The sequence below is a fragment of the Podarcis vaucheri genome, assembly GCF_965113315.1.
Source record: "Podarcis vaucheri genome assembly, chromosome: 1".
NCBI lineage: Eukaryota > Metazoa > Chordata > Lepidosauria > Squamata > Lacertidae > Podarcis > Podarcis vaucheri.
Window position 1 is genome coordinate 28,768,433 of NC_138759.1, and position 23,214 is coordinate 28,791,646.

The window sequence follows — 23,214 nt, forward strand, 5'->3', positions numbered from 1 at the left end:
GTCATTCATGATGACACACCAGTCTGCGATACAAGAGTTTATTTTAAGGGAAGAGAAAGATACTTGTGGGGCTCAATTTTACAACGCCAATTTACAGTTGACGTTTATGTTATATTTTAAAGCACCATACAGTTCAACTGCTCCAAATGGGAGCTCTTTTTAAAAAGAATAAAAGAAAGTATGGTCCACAGCAGGGATGAAAATGATACTACAAAAATGCTTGCAAGCCAATTCAGGTAACAAACCAGGAAAGTTAGGCTAAACCAGGTGGGACATTTTGTCATGTAGTTTGGTGCTGCAAAGGGTTAGGAATGCAGGAAGCTGCCTTATAATGAGTCAGACCATCTAGTCTAATGTTGTCTACACTGACTGGCAGCAGTTTTGTACGTGTGTGCATATGAAGAAGTAAGCAAATGTAAGTGTCCGCACCTACAAAGAATAGAATAGAATCAACTGCACAGCAAGCAGTGATTTTTTGCTTATTCATTTGGCATGATCTGCTAAGACTACGGCACAATTAGCCTGAGTGTTTAGCTTAGCACTTAGATTAAAGCTAGCCTTGAATATTCTGTTAAAGGAGATTTATACTTTGTTTCTACAGGTGCCTGGAAATGACCAGCTTGTAAAAACACGAGTTCCTTTTCAAAAAACACAAGTTACTCATGGTGAGCACAAAGTCAGATTTTCAGATGAGGTGTGGCTGTTTTGTTTCAAATAGTATGAAATGGAGGTTCCAAGAGGTTTAGTTCCATTGCAGCCAGAGGATTTTCTAAGGCCCTGAAAAAGCTTGAAATGGGAGCTATTTTAATCATCGCTACCACCATGGTACCCTCATGTGCATCTATATTTTTATTATTTCACTCGACAATGGTAATTTGATTAAGAAACAATCAAATTTTGTAGCTTTTAACTCATACTTTCTAAACAGCCCTTATAATTTAAAGACTTTTTGAGAAAGGGTTTTTGGGAACAAAGAACTCCACCCCCCTTTTTTTTTGCAATGCCATATAGTGGGAAGAGGGAACTGAAGCCTTCCAGGTGTTGTCAGTTTGTTCAACTGCACAACTGCAGTGGTTTTTTTTTTCTAAACACACAATGTTGAGCTGACAAATTTATTTGTTTTGTTCTCTTTTCCCCTTCATTTTTTTGTGCTGTGTGTTTCCCCCTAAGAAATTTGCAATTAAAAAAATCCAAACAACCTGGAAAAATGAAAAACAATTTATCGAAATCTCCTTGCTTCATTTATTTCCTATTGAATTCACTGTAAATTACTGCACAAGCATCTTTCTGTTTTAGAATGGGAAATGCCTGTAGTTTCAGGACTGAACATAAATTAAGTGCATGCAAGCTTTTGTTGAATTGGGAGTTCATTCCCAGGTGTTTGCTATTGTGCAATCCGCTTGTTGATATTTTTCATTTTTAAAGATGTGAGTACTGCTTAGCAGACTCCTGAACACATGCCCTGTTTCTGCAAAATTAACATTCAAATAAACAAACTGGAAGACAAGACAAAAGAGAGCATTTACCAGTATGGATGGGAATAAGAAATTTAATTTCAACTTCAGCTGCAACTGGGCATGTGTGCAAACCTGTTGTTGGCATCTGTATGCCTTCAGAGTGAACAAATGAGGTAAAATCTGAATGGAGAAAACATGGCTTCAAAGCCAGACCCATCTCAAATGTGCACAAACCCTATGAGATGCTGTTTCACCCAAACTTGAAAACTTTTAAAAGTCGTTAGGTGCTTAATTGAACCTGGTGTGGTAAAGTGTTTAAGAGACTGAGCAATAAATCGTGATGTAACAGTTTCGAATCTCACATCTGCTATGAACTCACAACCTGGTCTTTGACAAGTCAAACTCACTCCCTTTCAGTTCCCCCATCAGAAATAACAGGGATAATGGCACTGACCTACTTTATAGAGTTGCTGTAAGGAGTGCAACTAGATAATGCATCCAATATTCTTTAAATACCTGAAAGCATGATGCAATTGGTAAGTATTATTGATTACTTACACAGAATCTAACTTTGTTCCATTGAAGGCATGGGCGTCAACCTTTGTGAACCCATTGTTGTACAGCTTTCTGTAAACAAACAAAAAATAGATTATTAGCTGATGTGACGCAACTGTAACTAGGCTTTTTTACTTTTTGCATGCACACTGTGTCCTAACTTACTTTAGTCTCAATGGGAATGCTTATTCCCATTGCTCCCCAACCCCAAAGTATACTTTCCCCTTCCTAATGAGCATCTGAACACCTATATGTTTTTGGTTTTGATGGCATTATATGAAATTCCATTATATCTTGGCCTATTCATTTTTCTTCCCACTGAAACCAATGGGAGGTAACATTTAAGAAATAAACAACTCGGGGTGAAATTCCAAACGTCCTACTTTCTGCCTTGGCAGGGGCAAGCTCAGTAGGGCTTGGGAAACAGTGGCCCCTCTCCCAAACGCAGCCCCCCCCCATCGCCTGAGGATTGCTCTGCCCATCATCTTTCCAACTGACAACTATTTTCTTATTTAGCATTACTCATTAAGGCTAAACTACTGCTTCACAACTACTGAAACGAAAAGGAGGAAGAGAAAACAACTTGTGCCCCATCAACATACAGGCTAAGGGATTCGTTGCATAGCCCATGGAATGCGTTTGCAGGCACTGAAATCATGTATGGATTATCAGCCATTTCACTGTGAAAAAGAGGAGAAAGGCTTAGTATTACAATAAAATACAATTATATGTTAATATAACTCTGTGATTATAGATATAGATATAGATGATATAGATATGACACACACATACAGTGGTACCTCAGGTTAAGTACTTAATTCGTTCTGGAGGTCCATACTTAACCTGAAACTGTTCTTAAGCTGAAGCACCACTTTAGCTAATGGGGCCTCCTGCTGCTGCCGCGCCGCCGGAGCACGATTTCTGTTCTCATCCTGAAGCAAAGTTCTTAACCTGAAGCACTATTTCTGGGTTAGAGGAGTCTGTAACCTGAAGTGTATGTAACCTGAAGCGTATGTAACCCGAGGTACCACTGTACATGCTTAATTTTTCTTTAGACATTTAGACAACTGCACTGTACTGCATGTGAGGCAGCCCTTGATAACTGGAAATTTCAACTTATGCAGTATCCTAATAAGGATAAACAATGTAGAAAATAATATACCAGCGCTTCAGCAGCTTTGCTGCCCCCCCCCAATTGTCTTCTTCACCCAGTTAAAGGTACTTGTTTTGAAGAACAAAGTGCTTTAACAGTCAAGAAGACCATCTCCTCCTGAAGTTTCATTATGATTTTCTACAGTTTTCAAAGGGCGGCTTCTTCAGTACTATTTATGCAACAAATTAGAGCACCCGTAACACGCAGAGAGGCTCTCTGGTGAACTCTGGCTGGGAGCAGAAAATACAACAGATAAAAAAGGGTGCCACTGGAAACAACACTTGTGATTCTTTCCTCCTCTATCCTTCATGAAGTCTAGCAGTGCACAGCTAGACTTTTCTCTGCCCTGATAAACTTCATTGGCTGCCGCTCGAAGAAGAAGGGAAACTCTGATACTTGCAGCAAAAAGTTCATATCTGCTGTCACTGAGTTGATCTTCGTGAGGTCAGGGAAAACTCTGAGTCCAGTGTTCATGATCACACTGAAATAAAGCAGAGAAGGAGAATTAAATGGTGTGCCTATGTACACAAAGAGATCCATTTTATTATTTATTTATTTATTTAAACAGTTTATATGCTGTTTAGCAGCATAGCTCTAAGTGGTATACTGTACGATTGCAAAAGATTTAAGATAGATAGTGCAGATATGCCTTTAAAACAATAACTAGAGAGCCAGTGTGGTGTAGTGGTTAAGAGTGGTAGTCTCGTAATCTGGGGAACCGGGTTCGCGTCTCCGCTCCTCCACATGCAGCTGCTGGGTGACCTTGGGCCAGTCACACTTCTTTGAAGTCTCTCAGCCCCACTCACCTCACAGAGTGTTTGTTGTGGGGGAGGAAGGGAAAGGAGAATGTTAGCCGCTTTGAGACTCCTTCGGGTAGTGATAAAGCGGGATATCAAATCCAAACTCTTCTTCTTCTTCTATACAATCTAGGCCAAACTAACTTCCACTGATATAAATTAGGTTCATATACCTGTGGGAGCAAGGATTGGACTAGTTGACCTCCCAGGGTAGCATCTAAGCCAGTGATTCCTGACTGCAAGAGTGACATCTCTGCAAGACTAGGCTGCAGTGGTCAAAACTGGCTGGACAGGAGATTTATCTGAGTCTAGAGTCTACGTATATCTCATCTGTTAGGGAGATTCATTTATTGCTGTCGACAGCTGACCCTCTGAATGGCAGAGGAAGTCTAGGGACTCAGCTACATTAGTAAAGAAAAAGCGTTTTATATGCGTTATAACACTGTGACACCAAAAGATGCGGTGGAGTCCTGCCTTTTGCCAACGTGATTTCCCATAATAAACTTTACAACGCGTTTTCCTGAAACACTTTTTTGATGTGCCTACATCCAGCCTAGGATTCCTCCCGCCCAGCCCAGATAAGAAAAGTGGTAATCCAGTGTTTGTGAAAATGCGTTATCGGTTAGCAGTGTGCATCAGACCGGGAGAGACAGAGTTAGTTTGAGCTCTGAAAACATCTGGCGGTGGGGGGACTGACTTGTTTCCCCAGGAGAGCTGAGATGGGGCAGCGTAATACTTCACCTAGGCTCAACCTATATATTTGTAAATCATTTTTCCAAAACGCCAGTAAGCAGTGGTATTTTCCTAGAAAAAGAAGTGCCAGAACTCACCATTATTGCCTCTCTTGCTCTCTTAGAATGGCAATGGCTCCCACCTGAGAGGAGTCGGAACTGAGTTCCGGTGACTTCTGGATGAAAAAAAGCCCTGCCAGTAAGCCTCCATAGAATAAGAACAGGGGCACTGCTGTAAGCATGAAAAAATATCCCTATTTTGAACTCTAATGTTGGCAGGTAGAACCCTGAGGTTAAGGAAGCGCCCAAATCTTACAAGAATAGCAATTCCCTAGGCTTTTGTTTTCAGTACTTACAGGTATTTCAGCAACGGGAGATTCATGAAGGCTTCGGGATCTATGTATTGTAGGTTTCTGGCATTTCTGATTTCTCTGTTCAAAATACAATCAAATGTCCACAAAGAACATTAGTATTTCTGTTCTTGCACACCTCACATTAAACACACCCACACCCACACACCCACACACCATAGGAAGATGCCTTATACAGAGTCAGACCACTGGTCCGTCTAGCTCAGTGTTTCAGACAGGGGTATCTCCTGCCCCCCCCCCGAGATGCTGAGTATTGAACCTGCACACAAAACAGATGCTCTCTACACCTTTGGTCTATGAAATTCTGAGAACTGAAAAGTCCATTCTTATAAATGAGCTCCATGTGAACTATGGCCTATTAGCAAATGTTTCATCCAAATAACATGTAACAAGCTGACCTCACTCAAAAGCAAGAGGACCTGTTTTCTGGGTGGTATGATTAGCATAATTTTCTAAAAAGATTGGATTCTGGACCCCTTTACACTTATGTAACAGAAAAGAAACACTACTTTGGCCTGCTCGTCTTTGTATATGTTGGCCTTTGTGTTAAAAAATAACAGTTGTTTAATGTTTTCGAGGTCAGGCACAAAAAAGATTTTCTGATGTGCAAAAAGATTTCAGTTATGAATATGGGTTCAGAAAGAATATTAAATTAATTAACAATAAAAACAAAGCATGCAGGGGATTTTAGCATTGCCATATGGCAGGATTCCTTCTGGCCTGCCTGGAATGTCACTATTCAAAAAGCAAAAGCCAGTGCTAGAAAATGAAAAGCCAGCCACAATATTCGTGTGTGATCTATCTATCTATCTCTCTATCTTGCATGCCACCCCAGTCTCCGAATGGCACAAGATTCCACGGGTTCCAGGGATCACTTTCCTAGGAATGATGGACAGCAGAGACTGTGGTGTCTTTATGATATATGGTTTATTTACACATATCTACAACCTGAGCCTACAATGTAGGGGCTCACAGCATTAACACCCCATGAGGGTATTGCTTCTTCCATAGCCAAAGCCTTGGATTCCAGACGAAAACATGCATGGCTCTGCCTCTCAGCTGCCCAGCCTGCTGCTAGCTTCTAGCTCTCACACACCTCAACTCTGGCTTTTGCCTTTCTAACTAACATAGAGACCCATTGGGCCTCTGGCACAGAGCCACTTCTTTTGTTAACTTAATGGCACACCAAACCCTGTTGCCTCTTCTGCTTCCTCCTCCTAGCCTGCTCCTTCTTCTCCCTCTGACCATTCATCCATCCCACCACCACTCCTTTGGCTTCGAGCCTTCTTCCTCTGGGCGTTCCCCAGCCTCTGTATCCAGCCAACCCATGACCCCCTATCATGCCCTCCTTATGAGAGCCTCGGGAGCTATTTTTTGCCTTTCATAGTCTGAGACAAAATTTTGGACTAGATGATTCTTACGCTCCTTTTTCTGAGCACTTGTCGAAGCCAGAGCAATTAGCCCCTCTTTTTATGAGGAACAAGTTCTCAATTAAACAAACAAACAAAGCATTAAAAATATACAAATGGTGTGTTCACTCACTCGCTTTCCTTTAAAAATAAATGTTAACACATATATAAATATATACACTTCTGAATAGTCCTCTGTTGCATGACTGGTTTTCCCCTAAACTGTTTAAAGTAATTGAAACCAATCTTTAAACAAACTATGATGATAGTGGCTAAATATTATTTTAGAAATAAGGCTTCTGAAATGTAATGTAACATAAATGTACGTACAGCAGACAGCAGTTGTTTATTCCCCAACTGACCTTGCCCTCTGGAGAATAATTACACAGAAGCCAGTGACATTCAACTAATGCTAATGATCTAAGGGGCACTGAAGAGAATTCATAAAAACACTCACATTTCTGAAGGGCTTTCCCTCACAGAATGATATCTGGCATGCATAGTCAAACCTTTTAACCTTTTCCCAATTAAGTTTTCTTCTCCTAATTGACAAGAGGTATGGTTAGATGAGTGTGTCCTTTGGGCTTCATAATCCTGTTTAGCAGCACAATCTAGCAGTTGCAAATAGACTGTGGAGATAAATTAATATTATGCAACTTTCCGAAAGCTGCAAAACAAACCCACCAGTTAATGGCACTAGCATGTCATGTTGGTGTTCATTGTTAGTGCCGTTGTATGAATATGGGTTATCTATCTTTTTTTTACTTTTTGGTAAAGTAGTTTTTATTCATTTTCATCTATGGGTTTTCTTCTATAGCTGGTATATTTTCCCCTAGATTAAATGTACTGAAGCATATACTATTAGATAGTTCGTAGCCGAGTAAGATTGTCTTCCATGAACATGGTCTTAGCAGTGAGTCCGTAAGTGACTGTGGAGGCCAATTCTGGATCCACACGTCCTTCCACAGCGGGGACATTGGTTTCCAGGTGGGAGTTGATAACGGTGTGGATTTGCCAAACATGCCTTCCTCTTAGCTCGTTTTTCCTTTGTGCCCTGAGTTTGTGCTTCTTCAAAGTCCACGACACCTTTGGTAAAGGCTGTTCTCCAACTGGAACGCTTGCAGGCCAGTGTTTCCCAGTTATCAGTGCTTATACTACATTTTTTAAGATTTGCCTTGAGAACATTCTTAAACTGGGAATAGAGCAGTTGCTTTGGAAGATAATAATCAGGCATCCAAATAGTTAAGCAGTCATTGGAAGATATATATCCAAAAGAGAGAATAGGGATTTGGAATAAGCAGCAGATTTGGGAGCTGTGAAGCTGACATTCTTATTAAGCTATTTAAATAGTAAAAAAATAATATTGATGTTTGAAAATTAACAGTTTTGAAGAGATAAATGCATCTCTTGATAACCTTAACTTTATGAGCTAATCTACTGTAGCCAAGTTCACACAACCAGCTTAACACATTTTACCAGCTGTTTTTGCATCATATCATAGGACCAGTTCAAATTATTCAAGGATTTCCATCTACTTACATATGCGTGACTTTGTTTAGATTTCTGAAAGAATGAGCCTCCAGCATCTGCAGCACTGCATCTATGGTGATATAGCTACATGGAAGAAAAATGGGAAGGGAGGTCATACACAAAGGCAGATGGAAATCTATGAGCTGAGTTCATTGTATCTGTTCTCTGTAAGTATTCCTCTGCTCCAGGGAGAGCCAATGTTGTGCCCCCCAGATTTTGGGCTACAAGTCCCATTGTCCCTGATCATTTTGGTTGGAGCTGATGGGAGCTGGAGTCCAACCACATCGGGAGGTTAGCTGCCCCTCTTTTCTTTCATTGTTTTCAATTGGCTATGTTGGAATGGAATTCTAAGCAACAAGTTGGTGCCTTGGACTTCTGCATAATCTCCTCCTCTTTTGACACAGCTGCAAGGATTTGCTTCTACATTCAAGTAACCACAGTCTGCTGTTATCTCTGAACTGGGACAGACAGTGGCTAGTTTTAACTATAGTTTGTCTGAACAAGCCAAATGCAAACTGCACTTCTCAATCTTGGCTGGTTCAGATAAACTATCATTAAAACTAACCGCAGTGCTTTCAGTTTCAGAGAATCCAATTCCCTATGCAGAGACAGAAGTGTCTTCCCTGGTTTCCAAGAGCAGCCCTAGACTGGCTCTTGTTTCCACCATGCCAACCTCCCCACTCCCAGTAAGCAATAATAGTGACCAACCTGTCAGGAAGCTAGCATAGGAGTTCCACCCTACTTGGTGAACCACATCTGTGCAAGGCTCTTGCAAGCCTTCCTCAGCATGGAACAAATGGACCAGTAATCTGCATTAGAGTAATGATGGCAGGGGAATCACACCAAAATGTGCGATCAAAAGGTTAATTTGTACTTATGGTTTTTAAAACAGTTAGTAATGCAACATCTGGCTGCAGAGATAAATAACAGTTCTGATTGCGTCCAGAGAACTACGGTTGCAAGGCAAGCTTGTGTTGGTGGCAGGGTGTTATTTAGCAACCAGGTAGGACCACAGAATATTTGTTTGGTCTGGACATAGCAGTGATAGGGAAGCTATGGTCCTTCAGATGTTGCTGGACTCCAATTCCAATCATCCTTAAGCATTGGCTATCATGGCAGAGGCTGATGAATTACGATTCCAATAACGTGTGGAGGGCAACATCCCTGGTGTATTATTAATTTATTTCATTTTGGCACCCACACTTTGGAACTTCCTGCCTATTGACATCAGGCCTGAACCATTTTGTTCACCTCATCTGTTTGTTACTCAGTCAAGTTTGCCTGGGGTTTTTTTTTGGTTTTTTTAATTCTTGGATTCAGTCAGCTTTATTCAGCTACTTCTGCTAACAATCTGAGCTACCAAAGTTGTTTTTAATGCTTCACCCCATTTTAATATAAAAACACATTGGGGGTTGGAACTTACATCCTGGAGATGTTGGGAAGATTGGAGAATGCTTCTGTAGGAATTATTCTCAAATGGGTTTCCATAAACCTCCTGTAGAAACAAAACTCTGTTAGTTCAAGAGACTTACAGATTAAAAAACCTTTTCCCGTTTCTCAGAGCAGAGTGGAACTTATGTTGGGGGCAGAAGGAGAAATGATTACAGACACAAGGCAGGTGGAGATGAGAGAATATGATGAGAGTATATGACAGGGGTCAGCAGCGTTTGGGCCAGGGGTCACATTTTGAATTTTAAGAGAGTGCTGGGGGCGCCAGGCACAAAATGGCTGCCATTGGGGTCCGATATTGGCTGCCTTGGAGGCATGGCATAACACTAAATTAGAGTACAATCATGATGAGACTTTCCCCAGAATTTGATTTGATTTGGGATAGGGTCATGGTAAATGGGGAACACAATCTCTTCCAGTGCCACAGTTCAGATCAAAGGCAGACTTTATGTTAAGCTGCTTTAAAGTAAAAATAAAAATAGTGAACGATCCAGTTGTGCCTCTTCCATATACTATACAGTCCCTTTCCTCAAAGAGAAAAATAATTCTGGTATGGTTTTGCACATCTTTGTATCCTCTAAATCACATTTCAACAAATTTTTTTAGCATGTTTCCCTCTCTTTCCCTACTTTGTAGGACTCCTTGTTGTTTTTAACTAAATACTAAGAACATAAAAAGACACCTGCTAGATCAGGACACATAGCTTAATGGGTTCATTGCTAAATCTGTACACCATGGAACAGCTCCCCAAATGTGCCTATTCTTAAAAAAAGTTGTGTTTTTTTTTAAAAAAAGTTGTTTATTATGCCTCATATTGCAGCTGGTAGAATTTTTGTCTAATAATGTCAGTCTTCATGGCTTTACCACATCTGCACAATTAATTATACAAAATACACTCAAAACAATAGGATTAGTGGAATAGGAAGGCTTAAATCTGTGTGACAGACTGAATTCTATTATTTATTCACTTAGGAAGCAGGATGAAAAGCTATTAATATGACATCTATTAAAAACTCCCCACTCCTTACCCAAGTATCTTCCACAAATATTTTCCAAAATGTTGAAAGGAAACCCTTTAAACCAGGCACCCCCAAACTCGGCCCTCCAGATGTTTTGGGACTACAACTCTCATCATCCCCAGCTAACAGGACCAGTGATCAGTGATGATGGGAATTGTAGTCCCAAAACATCTGGAGGGCCGGGTTTGGGGATGCCTGCTTTAGACAGAACATCTAATACTTTATAAAAGAATTCCTTCCAGTAGCACCTTAAAGACCAACTAAGTTAGTTCTTGGTATGAGCTTTCATGTGCATGCACACTTCTTCAGATACACAGTGTGCATGCACATGAAAGCTCATACCAAGAACTAACCTAGTTGGTCTTTAAGGTGCTACTGGAAGGAATTCTTTTATTTTGACTATGGCAGACCAACACGGCTACCTATCTGTAACTAATACTTTATGGTTAATTTCAACAACAATCACAAAGGGCAAGGCAATGTCGATATTAAAGTAAGTATTTCAAATCTGGGCATTCCTAGTGCCAAATCCTGTTATTCACAGCCGAAATCTCTCAATGATTTACGAATAAGTTATGATAAGTTAATGAAGGCACTGTCATGCCTACAATCAATGACCATAAACCATTATTGGAGGAAGTCGTAACAATGAAACATCCAAAAGCTTGTAGAGCACTTCTGAATTAGCTAGTCTTGTTTCTAAAGTCAAAACAATGCATCAGGAATGACTAATTGTTCCATTTTTTTATTTCTGAATTTTGTACAGAGTACTTCATGCCCTTTCATTATCTCCATTCATTGTGCATTGATTAAATAGTGCAACATAAGAAGCTAAAAACATGAGAAGAGCCTGATGGATCAGATCTATAGCCCATCTAAGTCCAGCATCCTGGTCTCACAGGGACCAACTAGATACCTGTGGGAAAGCTGCAAGCAAGGCTACAGCCCAAGACCCTCTCCCCTCCTGTGGCTTGGAGCAACTGGCATTCAGAAGAACTACTGCCTCCAACTGTGCAGGCGGAATAAGGTAAAGGTAAAAAGGTAAAGGACCCCTGGATGGTTAAGTCCAATCAAAGGCGACTATGAGGTTGCAGTGCTCATCTCGCTTTACGGGCTGAGGGAGCCGGCGTTTGTCCACAGACAGCTTTCCGGGTCATGTGGCCAGCAGGACTAAACCGCTACTGGCACACGGAAGACCGTGATGAGTGCCAGAGTGCACGGAAACGGCGTTTACCTTCCTGCCGCAGTGGTACCTAGTTATCTACTTGCACTGGCGTGCTTTCAAACTGCTAGTTTGGCAGGAGCTGGGACCGAGCAACGGGAGCTCACCCTACAGCGGAGATTCGAACCGCTGATCTTCTGATCAGCAAGCCCAAGAGGCTCAGTGGTTTAGACCACAGCGCCAGAATATAACCATCATGGCTAGTAGCCATCAATAGCCCTCTCTTCCATGAAGTTTTCTTTTAAAGCTGGCTAGGTTGGTAGCCACCATCGCGTCTTCTGCTTAGTGAGTTTCATCGCCTGAGAAACGACTTTCTTTCATCTGCCCTGAATCACTTGATGTCCACGAGTTCTAGTGTTATGAAAGAGGGAGAAAACATATTTTCTGTCCACTTTCTCCATGCCATGAATAGTTTTATAAACCTCTTGTCATATCACCTCTTCCCATTTTTCTAAACTGAACAGTCACAAATGCTGTAATCTTTCTGTATAGGGGAGCAGGAGTACCAGCTTGGCCCCATGATCCGTGGGTGCCATGCAGCGTGCATGGCCCTGACACCGAAATTTGTGGGTGTCCGGCCCCTTCATGGGGAATTTGGTGGGTGCTTGGGCACCCAGGGAGTTGGCACCTATGTAGGGGAGCTGCTCCACCCCCTTGATCATTTTGGTTGTCCTTTTCTGAATCTTTTCCAACTTGTTTCTGCAGCTTGGAGACCAGAACGGTACATAATATTCCAAATGCAGCTGCACTGCAGATCTGTATAACAGCGTCAAGATATTGGATTCCGAATGACCCCAGCTTGCCGTTTGCCTTTTTCACAGCTCCTGAACAGTGGGTCAATGTCTGCATCAGGGTAATCTACTATGACTGCAAGGTCTCATTCCTGGTCAGCCACCACCAGTTCAGACCCCGTGAGCATATATGCGAAATTAAGGGGTGGGGTGGGGGGTTGCCCTGACACGAACCACTTTATGATGCATGCATGCAAAAAAGCAATTTTCAGGTAATCCTCATGTACAGCAAAGTTATTTTTTGTATATTTACTAGTGTGCATCAGTCATACAGAGGGATAGAAGAATGCAAATGAGCTGGAGGAGTTGAAACCAAATTGAACTGAATTGAAATTAATTAAAAAAATTCTTTTGTTGAAACCAGAATTCAAAAATGGGATACTGATGAGAGCAAACTGCAGAGAAGAACCAGTGAAACATTAAAGTAGTAGAACGAGTGAAATATTCTAATTCCTAGTCATAGGTAGATTAAAAAAATTATAAAGGCTGTCCCTGTAATTGCAACACTGCAGCATCAACAATACCTCTGAACATACACACACAACAAAACCTAACCCAGCAAGTATTCTCACTTGATTTATTAGGAAACCTGCCTACAAGAATATCCTCAGTATAGAAGAATGGTGATGTGAATCCACTCAAAATTCATCTTATAAAAACATAATAGTTGGTATTCGGTCATCTAAATATTGACATAATTTTGCATTTTGGGTTTCTGTTTTTAAAACCATGTATATTTTGATCTCTTCCTTAGCCGCTTCAAACTTTTTTGGAAAGACAGGGGACATAAATGTTTCAAATAAATGAATAATAATGAATAGGTTCACAATGAATAAAAATGAATAGGTTTGACATAAATGTAACTAGGCAAATTGTTTGCACATCTTTGCAGGGGAGGCTTTGCTTAAAATATTTGCTAGCCATACCTTTCTGCACTAACACAGTTCGTGAACAGAAATGCTCATTCATGAAGAATTCATGCAAATATTCCCACCCACTTGAAATATTTCCTTTCCTCCACTAACATCATTACCAGATTATCTCAATTAGAGTAGGTTCATACTGCACTGTATACAAAACTTGAGAAATGAATAGTGACTAAGAGTTGCTCAACAAGGTGACTTATTTTATGGTCTTTATTTTACTACATATTGCAATTCTTCATAAAATTTACCTAGGCTGAGTACACACGCCATACGTTTAAAGCATATTCAAAGCACACACACACACCCCGCCAAATCCTAGAAACTGTAGTTTGTTAGGAATTATAACTATGTGAGGAGCAAACTACAATTCCCATAATTCTTTTTTGGGGGGGGTATACAGTTTTTGACTGCAATCCTGCGAGTAAGCCCTTTTGAATTCAGCAGGAATATCTTGAGTCAACATGCATAGAATTAGGTTGCCTATTTTCTTATTTCAAGATAAATATTTCTTCTTTTCAAAATATATTCCCATTTGTTTTGCAAGTTCATTTATAGACAGTGCCACTTAACATTTCTGCCATCATTGTTTCGATCTGATCAGGATTCCATATTCGACTGTCCTCTGAGATACAATGAAAACAAACCAAGATTGCTGTCTACTAGTGCCCAAAGGATTTCACCTTCCTGGTGGAATTTCTGCTTAACTAGCCACCACCTGAGATTCCAACTCATCTCTAGTTTTGTGCCCTTTCTTCACTTTTTAATTAGATGATTCCATCCAATCCAAGAGAAGTTAAATAGTCTGCAATTCAGGAAACACACTTTTATATATTAAAAAGTTGTTTTCATTAATATAATTTATATGTTATTTTCGCTGTATCTTTGTGCACAATTTTTTGCTGGAAAACTGTATCACAAAATTCGGAAACGCTTAGTATATTTAGCCTGGAAAAGAGGAGACTGAGAGGAGATAAGATAGCCATCTTCAACTATATTAAGGGCTCTTGAGGGTAGGACTCGGGGCAATGGCTTCAAGTTGCAAGAAAGGAGATTCCGACTAAACATTCGGAGAAAAACTTTCTGGCATTAAGAGCTGTTCAGCAGTGGAACAGACTCCCACGAGAAGTGGTGGACTCTCCTTCCTTGGAGGTTTTTAAGCAGAGGTTGGGTGACCATCTGTCATGGATGCTATAGCTGAGATTCCTGCATTGCAGGGGCTTGGACTAGGGAACCCATGGGGCCCCTTCCAACTCTGAGATTCTATAATTCTGATTAGATGATCACATATAGAGTACACTGTTGCTTTTGCAGCAGATTCAGAAGCCTGCTGCCATCTACTGTCTAGATTCAGTAGCACAGTAAAAAGGAATCCCTACCTTCCTTCTACAGTGGTACCTTGGGTTAAGAACTTAATTCGTTCCGGAGGTCCGTTCTTAACCTGAAACTGTTCTTAACCTGAAGCACCACTTTAGCTAAAGGGGCCTCCTGCTGCTGCTATGTAGCCGCTGCACGATATCTGTTCTCATCCTGAAGCAAAGTTCTTAACCCGAGGTACTATTTCTGGGTTAGTGGAGTCTGTAACCTGAAGCGTCTGTAACCCGAGGTACCACTGTATTTCCCACCAGATCTCATTTAGTATCAGCTGTGCAATAACCTGTTCCCATTGTAATGTATGTAATTTTGTGCTGTGCTGAATCCATGACCCCAGTTGTGCAAATCTTTTCCCATCCTCAATGAAAGCAGGGGGAATTTTTTAGTTGTTTTCAGGTGTGGAAGGAAGATTTGTCATTTCGTCATTACCTGAATAAAATTACAAGGTGTGCTTAAAAACAAACAAACACGTTTTCAAGCATAGATTTATGCCACCCTCAGGCACCTCTTTGGCTTTCCTGTGCTTCCTTGAATGTCTATGGAAGAATGCCCAAAGTGGGGGCAGCCAGGGAGGCTGCCTACAGAGCACCTAAGAACTGCACGATGACTTCAAAAATAAATAAATGAAAAGGAAGGGAAAGGAGATTGTTAGCCGCCTTGAGACTCCTTAAGGTAGTGATAAAGCAGGATATCAAATCCAAACTTTTCTTCTTCTTCTGTTAACTTTTTTTTTTTAAAAAAAAGAACATTGCAATACTCTCAGGCACTCTGAAGACAGCATCTTGAGTTGCCCACAAAGTCCTACTGTGGGTATTATCTCATAGCTATGTCTACCCGCCTAGCTGCCTGGCTGATCTCATGGTATTATGGCACAGAAAACATGGCTCCCGAGGCCAGTCATAAAAGGCTGAGCAGGGTCATCTGGGAGAAGGCAGTTTCTGAGATGATCTGGTCCTTATTAGGCTTCTGAAAGATCGATGCCAGCACTTTGTTTCGAGTCCAGAAACAATTGGGCAGCCAGTGCAAACAGAGCAAGATCGGTGTTGTATTCTCTATTTCATATGGCCCCAGCATTTTATTTATTTAAACAATTTATATATTGCTTACCTACAATAATCAATAAGTGGTATACAAGAATACAGTAGAAATTGGTTAAAACTATAAAATCAGACTTTAATTAAAATGCTTGCTCGATTTTATTTTTTTAAAAAAACGGTTCTTCAGCAGGTGCTGGAAGCTCAACAGGAAGGGGCCAATCCAACCTCAATTAGAGGGGAGTTCCATAAAACACACCCCACAAAACTGAACAAATAACTTCTGGTGGATAGAAGCCACGGGGCATTGGGGCATTGGGGTCCCACTCTCTCCCTCTGAAGATGTCAGTGATTTTTCAGCTTTTGAAGTTTCTTTGAAGTTTCTTTATTTAGACAAATTCTCTCCCCCACACGCCTCTTCAACCAACAGCTTCACAGAGTGAATTACACAGGGTTAAAAAACCAACACATCCCACAAATCCAACATTCTCTTGATCCGTGACCTCTTTTTCGGCCTGTGAGAAATAAACCAAACTATATTAACCTTCTTTGCATAGCCACTCTGACTTGGCACAATTCCTCACATAATTCTGGCAAAATATTGGGGTTGCCCTCTTTTGTTGCACTTAAATCTGATTTAATGGTGTAATTTGCTGGGCTTTTATTTTTCATACACTGTTATGTTTTACAAAGGCCATTTTATGGGGGAAAAATGCAAGTTGAATGAACAAGATACAATGGAATGAATTTCAAAACGGGTCATATTTGAAAATTAGCACTGGGGGAGAATACCTGGCTACATTCCTCTGTTTCTTTTTTTAGAATCAGCATTTTTGTTTTTAGCTCACAACCAAATTGGTGAAAGATTGGACTGGCTGCTTCTTGCTCAGTTTAAATTGGCTGGCCCTGAAACCTTTAATTCATGACATCTGTTTGCAGTAAGGTTGTCACTAGGAATGCCATACGTCCAATTTTGGGGGTTTCCTAAAAAAAAGCCTCAACAATTTTGGGGTGTGTTAGTTTTTACTTTCTGAAATACTGTGGTGCCCCGCAAGACGAATGCCTCACAAGACGGAAAACTCACTAGACGAAAGAGTTTTCCGTTTTGGAGGTGCTTCGCAAAACGAATCTCCTATGGGCTTGCTTCGCAAGACGAAAATGTCTTGCGAGTTCCTGCGGGTTTCCCCCCCCCTTTTTCTAAGCTGCTAAGCCGCTAATCAGCTGATCCGATCAGCAGATAAGCCGCTAAAAGCCGCTAATAGCGCTAATCCTCTAATCTGGGCAAGTCAATGGGCTTGCTTCGCAAGACGAAAAAACCGCTAGATGAAGAGAATCATGGAACGGATTCTTTTCGCCTTGCGAGGCACCACTGTATGGCAACCTTAGTTGCCACCTCTATTTCCAACAGGGCTCCATTGCCTTTCAGCTGGTTCTCAGTGACACAGTATTTTTTCACTCTATAGCAGAAGTGGGACCAGGGCTGGCTCTAGCCTAAATAGCACCCTGGGGGAGAAGTAGCTTCAGCACCTCTCCCACTCCCACAGTGAGCTTTGCAGGACCACCCAGAGGACTTATGGGGCTTGGTGCAGGTGTGATGTTGGGGACCCGGCTGCAACGCTCTACAACAGTACTTTCCAAACTTTTCATGTTGGTGGTAGTGACCAATTGCATGCGCAGGAACTGATAATAATAATAATAATAATAATAATAATAATAATAATAATAATAATAATTTATTTGTACCCCACCCATCTGGCTGGGCTTCCCTTGCCACTCTGGGAGGCCTCCAACCAAATATTAAAATACAGTAATACATCATACAGATTCTGGAAAAAATTATACAGCCCATTTCCAAGTAATGGGTGGAGACTTTCACTACAAATACAGTGGTACCTCAGGTTACACATGCTTCAGGTTACATACGCTTCAGGTTACAGACTCCGCTAACCCAGAAATAGTGCTTCAGGTTAAGAACTTTGCTTCAGGATGAGAACAGAAATCGTGCTCTGGTGGTGCGGCGGCAGCAGGAGGCCCCATTACCTAAAGCGGTGCTTCAGGTTAAGAACAGTTTCAGGCTAAGAACGGACCTCCGGAACGAATTAAGTACTTAACCCGAGGTACCACGGTAATCCAAAAAAAGGGACACACACTTCCGGGTTTGATGTAGTTGTAATCCAAAGCGGTTGCAAACCAAGGTACCACTGTACTTTTAATTTGTGTTTTGTTTTGTAGCAGCTTTTAGCTTTGGGTATGCATTCTATATTTCAGAACGTCCATTTTTATCTTTTAAAAACAACAAAGAAAAGCTATCGATAAAACATGTATCCCGGCTGACCTCTCACAGTTTATGTGATTTATATAGTAGTGTTTATAGCAGTGGCGAAGAAAGGGGGGCAAGTGGGTGTGGTCCACCACGGGTGTCATCTAATAGGGGGTGACAAAATCCCCCCTGGGTGGGGATCGCCGCGCCAATCGCCCCCTGGGCGGCCCACCCCACCCCTGGGTGCACAGCATGTGCACTGCTCCAGGTGCCCGAGCGGCTAGCTACACCGCTGGTTTATAGTATTCAAAGTAATGTTGCCTCAAAGTAAAGCTCTGCTCCGCTGATTCTTACTTAGCATAAATGACATCAAAGCAAAAACCAAAAAAGAAACGTACTTCAAAACAAGTTGAAGATCACTTTTTTTTTGCAGTTAGTAACCAAACAACCTGCAGAACCTTGCAAAGAAAGGTTGCAGGCAACTGCTTTTAACCACCACAGCTCAATGCAGACAGTATAAACTGAAGGGGGGGGGGAGGGAACAGCCACTGAGCGCAGTCTGGCACCCTCCTCAACTTGTGGCCCCAAACTCATAAGTGAACTGAGAAGAAGATACAGAAGAAAATGGGGGAGAGCTGTATCTGTCTTTCATTCACCTCAATGAAACTCTATGAAATGAGGCCTCTATGAAACTCAAGTCCCAGCATAGATAGAACATGGGAACATAGAAAGCTTCTTCGCATTGAGTCCATCTGCCTCATGATATTATTGTCTATGCTTAATGATAGCAGCTTTCCAGAGTTTTAAACAAAGGTCTGAAGACGGGACCTTCTGCACACAAAACTCTTGTAAATACAGCCCTTCACCATGCCTTGTATCAAATCACGTACGTGTGTGTGTGTGTTTCATCAGAAAGCTCCACACAGGTGCTTACATATAACTTCTGAGAAAATATTGCAGTGTTCACAGTCTGCTGATCTCCCAAGCACCTACCACGACCTTGTGCAGAACAACAAGAGGTTTATTTTGCTCCAGTTTCTTAGTTACACATTGTGAAGTGTAACTAAGGGTGGGGGGAGAGAGACCTAGATTTAGATCCAAATAAATGAAAGTGGTGGAAATAATCATAGAATTGTAGAGTTAACCCCAAGGGTCATTGTCTGACCCCGTGCAATGCAGGAATCTCAGCTAAAACCATCCAAACTCTGCTTAAAAACCTCTAAAGAACAAGAGCCCACAACCTCCTGAGTGACTCTGTTCCACTGTCGAACAGCTCTTAGTGTCAAAAAGCTCTTCCCGATGTTTAGCCGGAATGTCCTTTCTTGTAACTTGAATCTCTTGGTTTGGGTCCTACTCTCCAGAGCAGGAGAAAAACAAGTTTCTAGAGCAGGAGAAAACAAATGTTGGTTTCAATACATTTTGGAAAGCTTACTGAAGCTGTTTGAACATCCCCCCTCACACGTTCCCCATTGTGGGAGGAAGGAGAGCAGGGATGGCATGGGCAGATCTACCAATTTTGGTTTCTCCCTATTCCTCATTTTTCCTGTCTTACATTCAGTTCTCCACATTTCCACATCTGTTTGCAAATGTGGTGTTATTATTATTATTGGTGTATGGTCCAATTATTCCATTTGAAGCTCTCAAGTTCTCATGCCTCAGCCTCATTATACCATCGGTACTGTCCTTGACATCCACATTTGAAGTCACCCATTGTAGTATGTGAGAGTTCCTCACATAGTAAATATTGCAGTCACAGATAAAATACTTGTCCATCCCATGTAAAGATACAGTGGGACACTGGTGGAAGTAACCATTTGTTGTGCTCTATTAGTCAAGCCCTCTGATCATGCAAGGGCAAAAAAGATCCCCCATTGTTGGTTCCTCTCCAGCTGGTGCAAGAGGACTCAAAAAATACAGGAAATTCCCCGTTTCTGTGGGGGTTACATTGCAGGTCAAAGCGTGTGTCAGTGGGGCACGCATAAACTCACCCTGCCCCATTATGCCCCACTCACCCTGCCCCACCCCCTCTCCTCCTTCTTCCGGGTCCAAAAGGACCTGTGTGTTGGCGGTCGTGCATCAGTTGGAACAGCCTAAAATGGTCACTGCCTGTATTCCATCTTTATCCAGCTGACACATCAATAACACTGGGCAACAATTTTTTACTTTTTGAATGTTGTCTAGATTTCTACAACTGATTTAGGGTATTTTTGCACTGCTGAATCAGGAAATGGCATCTGTTTCTCTCCATCAGGTCAGGTTTTCTGTAAACTGAATGGTGGGCATTGATAAAGGTAAGTACACGTAAATTGCATGTTGCTTCACCATTTTTCAAACTTCAGGGCTTGAACTTCTGTTTCTTGGAACTCCTGGAATGCTCAGCAGCACGGAGGTCTCTCTTCAGAGTCCAACAGTAGTCAGCCATCAGCGACCCTGATACCTGGTCTCCATCTCTTTCATGTCCTGATGGAATCTCTTCCCCTGCTCGTCACTCATTGAACCCAGGTTCTCAGGAAACCGGTCCAGATGTGAAAATAGGTAGTGCATCTTGACGCTAATGTTACAGCCCAGGTTACTGAAAGCAGTCAGCATGTTGTTGACAAGTTCTGCGTAGTTTCTGGCCTTATTGTTGCCAAGAAAGTTCTTCACTACCAGAACAAATGCCTTCCACGCTTCCAATTCCACTTCGTTCATTGAGTTTCCAAACTCTGGATCTCTGATGAGCTGACGGATCTGAGGACCGTCAAAGATGCCAGCTTTCAACTTCTCCATGGTCAATCCTGGAAAAGCCTGGCACAAGTAAATGAAGCAGTCACCATCCTTGTCCAGAGCCTTGGTGAACTGCTTGATTAAGTCGAGCTTGATGTGCAGCGGTGGGAAGAGTATTCTGTCTCTGTCCACCAGAGGGTCGTTGATGACGTTCCTTTCTCTGCAAGGCACCAATTCCTCCCGCACAGGCCAGTCCTTCTTTGTGTAATGCTGAGCACGGTCCCTACTATCCTACATGCACAGAAAACATGGGTACTTGGTGAAGGCAGACTGTTGTCCCAACAAACAGTTCACCATCTTCAGGTCAACACAAATAAACCACTTATGCTGATCATAACCAATTTTCTCCAGCACATACTTCACCGCTTCATAGTTCTCCTTCAGTGTAGTTGAGTGAGCCAGGGGTACAGAGGCAAACTGGTTGACGTTGTGTAGCAGAACACATTTCAGTGATTGCTTGCTGCTGTCAATGAACAGTCTCCAATCTTTGGGTTCGTACTGCGGCACTCCAAGCTTGAGCAGAAGCTGCACAATATCTGCACAGTACACCAAGTCCTTCTCTTCCGAGAAAAAACGGAGGTACTCTTGATGCCTGTTGCGCAAGAAGCTGATGCGAGCACTGTCAGAGAGGAGGTTTTTTTCCTTCAATCTGGATGCCAACAGTTCGGCAGAGTCCTTTGACAAGCTGAGGTCGCAAATTAGATCATTCAACTCCTTTTGGGAAAACGGATGTGGAGCATCATCTTCAAGAACCACTTCTTCTTCTTCATGTCCTTCAACACTGGAGGCATATTCGTCACTAATGTCAGGAAGTTCTCCAAAGATAGGCACTGGAATTTCATCACAATGAGCTACAGGACGACGTGCTGATTGAAGATCAGGATACTTTGTGGGGCGGCTGCCCCATTAACTTAGTTTTGATTCCCCAACTTTATGCTTTGCTGGACCAATTTATGGAAGATTTCGAGGTTTTATGACTTCAAACTGATCCCTTTTTGACATAATCACCCAGAACTATCGGACCTGAATACTTCTTGTCATTAAAATAATCATTTCCAATCAAAACAATTATTTGACAAGGCATTTTACCCCCACCAACTTCTTCTAAAATGCTCCACATAAGCGTACATGTGAACAAAAACGTAAAAAAAGACATGTGGCCATAGCTCAAAAACTTGACCTGATTGAGCAAAACCAATGTGATTTTTGGATTCAGCGCATCAGATTCATCCTAAATCAGCTGAAAAAACGCAGACAACAAATTTGTTGTTGACCAGTGTAATAGAATTGTGTTGTTTTTGGGGTGAGTTTATATTTTAATTTTTATTTGGTTCGCTTTCTTCTTTTACCTTATTTCTTACATGTTATTGAATTATGTTTCTGATTAATTAAAGAAAAACTTTTTTAAAAAGAAGGATAAAATATTAGAATTTTACTGTTGTACATTTATAGCCCACCTTTCCTTACATTTTATTCTCACAACAACCCTTTGAGATAGGCAAAGCTAGGAGATCGTTCTTAACCCAGGTTTACCCAATGAGCTTCATGGGCGAGTGGACATTTGAACCATGTCCTGGTCCAATGCTCTTAACCACTGCACCTCACTGCCTCTCTATTGCTGGACACCCAAGGCTTATAAGGTTTCAAAGTGACTCTTCTCCCACACCTGAGTTACTTGTAGAGGGGCTCACAAAACATCCCAGAGTAATCCTGCTATTTAGTTGTAAACGTTTTTCCCAGTATGTGTAGGCAAAGCTCTGGGCATTTATGATGATGATGATTAATTTCAGAAGGGGGCAAAAAAGCCTTATAAAGGCTAAGAAAAGCAAAAAAATAATTAGGATCATAACTACATGGATTTTGAGGCCACCTATGCCGTCAGCCATACAAAAGAGCACATGGCTGAGATCCAACAGTAGCTGAAAACAGTGCTTTCAAAAGTCATCCTGACCCAGCTTAAATGAAGCTCTGTGTAATTTTATGTAAGATAAGCTAAACCTAAGCTCTGTTTTCAGATGTTGAGGAAGGTATTTCTACTTCATTTGCCTCTAATTCCTCATTCAATGACTGGCTGCCAAAGAGCTTTATGGTGGCATCACTAGCGCAGATATTCATAACTACTCGGAAGTACCAATTCCAACAAATGAGACCCTTTCTGATTACATATCAGTACTTCACAGCTGCACCCCAACCTGTTTGTTTCCTGTTTGTTGCAATGGAAGCTGTAATTGCTTTAACTTTAACAAAATGAAACCCTTGATCCTGTCTGAGGACAAGGTATAAACAAGTGTACCAATTAAAATCTCAACAGAGATAAAATCAGTTTGCAAACTATTCAGCTATATCATCAGCTGGACTGAAAGGACATAGGAT

The 23,214-nt window shown here is 41.5% G+C and overlaps 1 protein-coding gene and 1 long non-coding RNA gene across 2 annotated transcripts in view; one reads left to right on the forward strand and one right to left on the reverse strand.

Annotated features, from left to right (window-relative positions):
- TSHR (thyroid stimulating hormone receptor) overlaps positions 1 to 23,214 on the reverse strand; it is a 58,236-nt gene that overhangs the window by 27,027 nt on the left and 7,995 nt on the right. The window contains exons 3-8 of the mRNA XM_082234584.1: positions 9,427 to 9,498; positions 8,013 to 8,087; positions 5,050 to 5,124; positions 3,554 to 3,646; positions 2,615 to 2,692; positions 2,016 to 2,084 (exon numbers count right to left, since the gene is read on the reverse strand). Coding sequence (XP_082090710.1) covers positions 2,016 to 2,084; positions 2,615 to 2,692; positions 3,554 to 3,646; positions 5,050 to 5,124; positions 8,013 to 8,087; positions 9,427 to 9,498 — 462 coding nt within the window. The remainder of the gene's footprint in view (positions 1 to 2,015; positions 2,085 to 2,614; positions 2,693 to 3,553; positions 3,647 to 5,049; positions 5,125 to 8,012; positions 8,088 to 9,426; positions 9,499 to 23,214) is intronic.
- LOC309539016 lies at positions 600 to 3,646 on the forward strand. Its single transcript, XR_014222607.1, has 3 exons — positions 600 to 665; positions 2,529 to 2,694; positions 3,568 to 3,646. It is a non-coding gene; the product is annotated as an uncharacterized lncRNA (long non-coding RNA).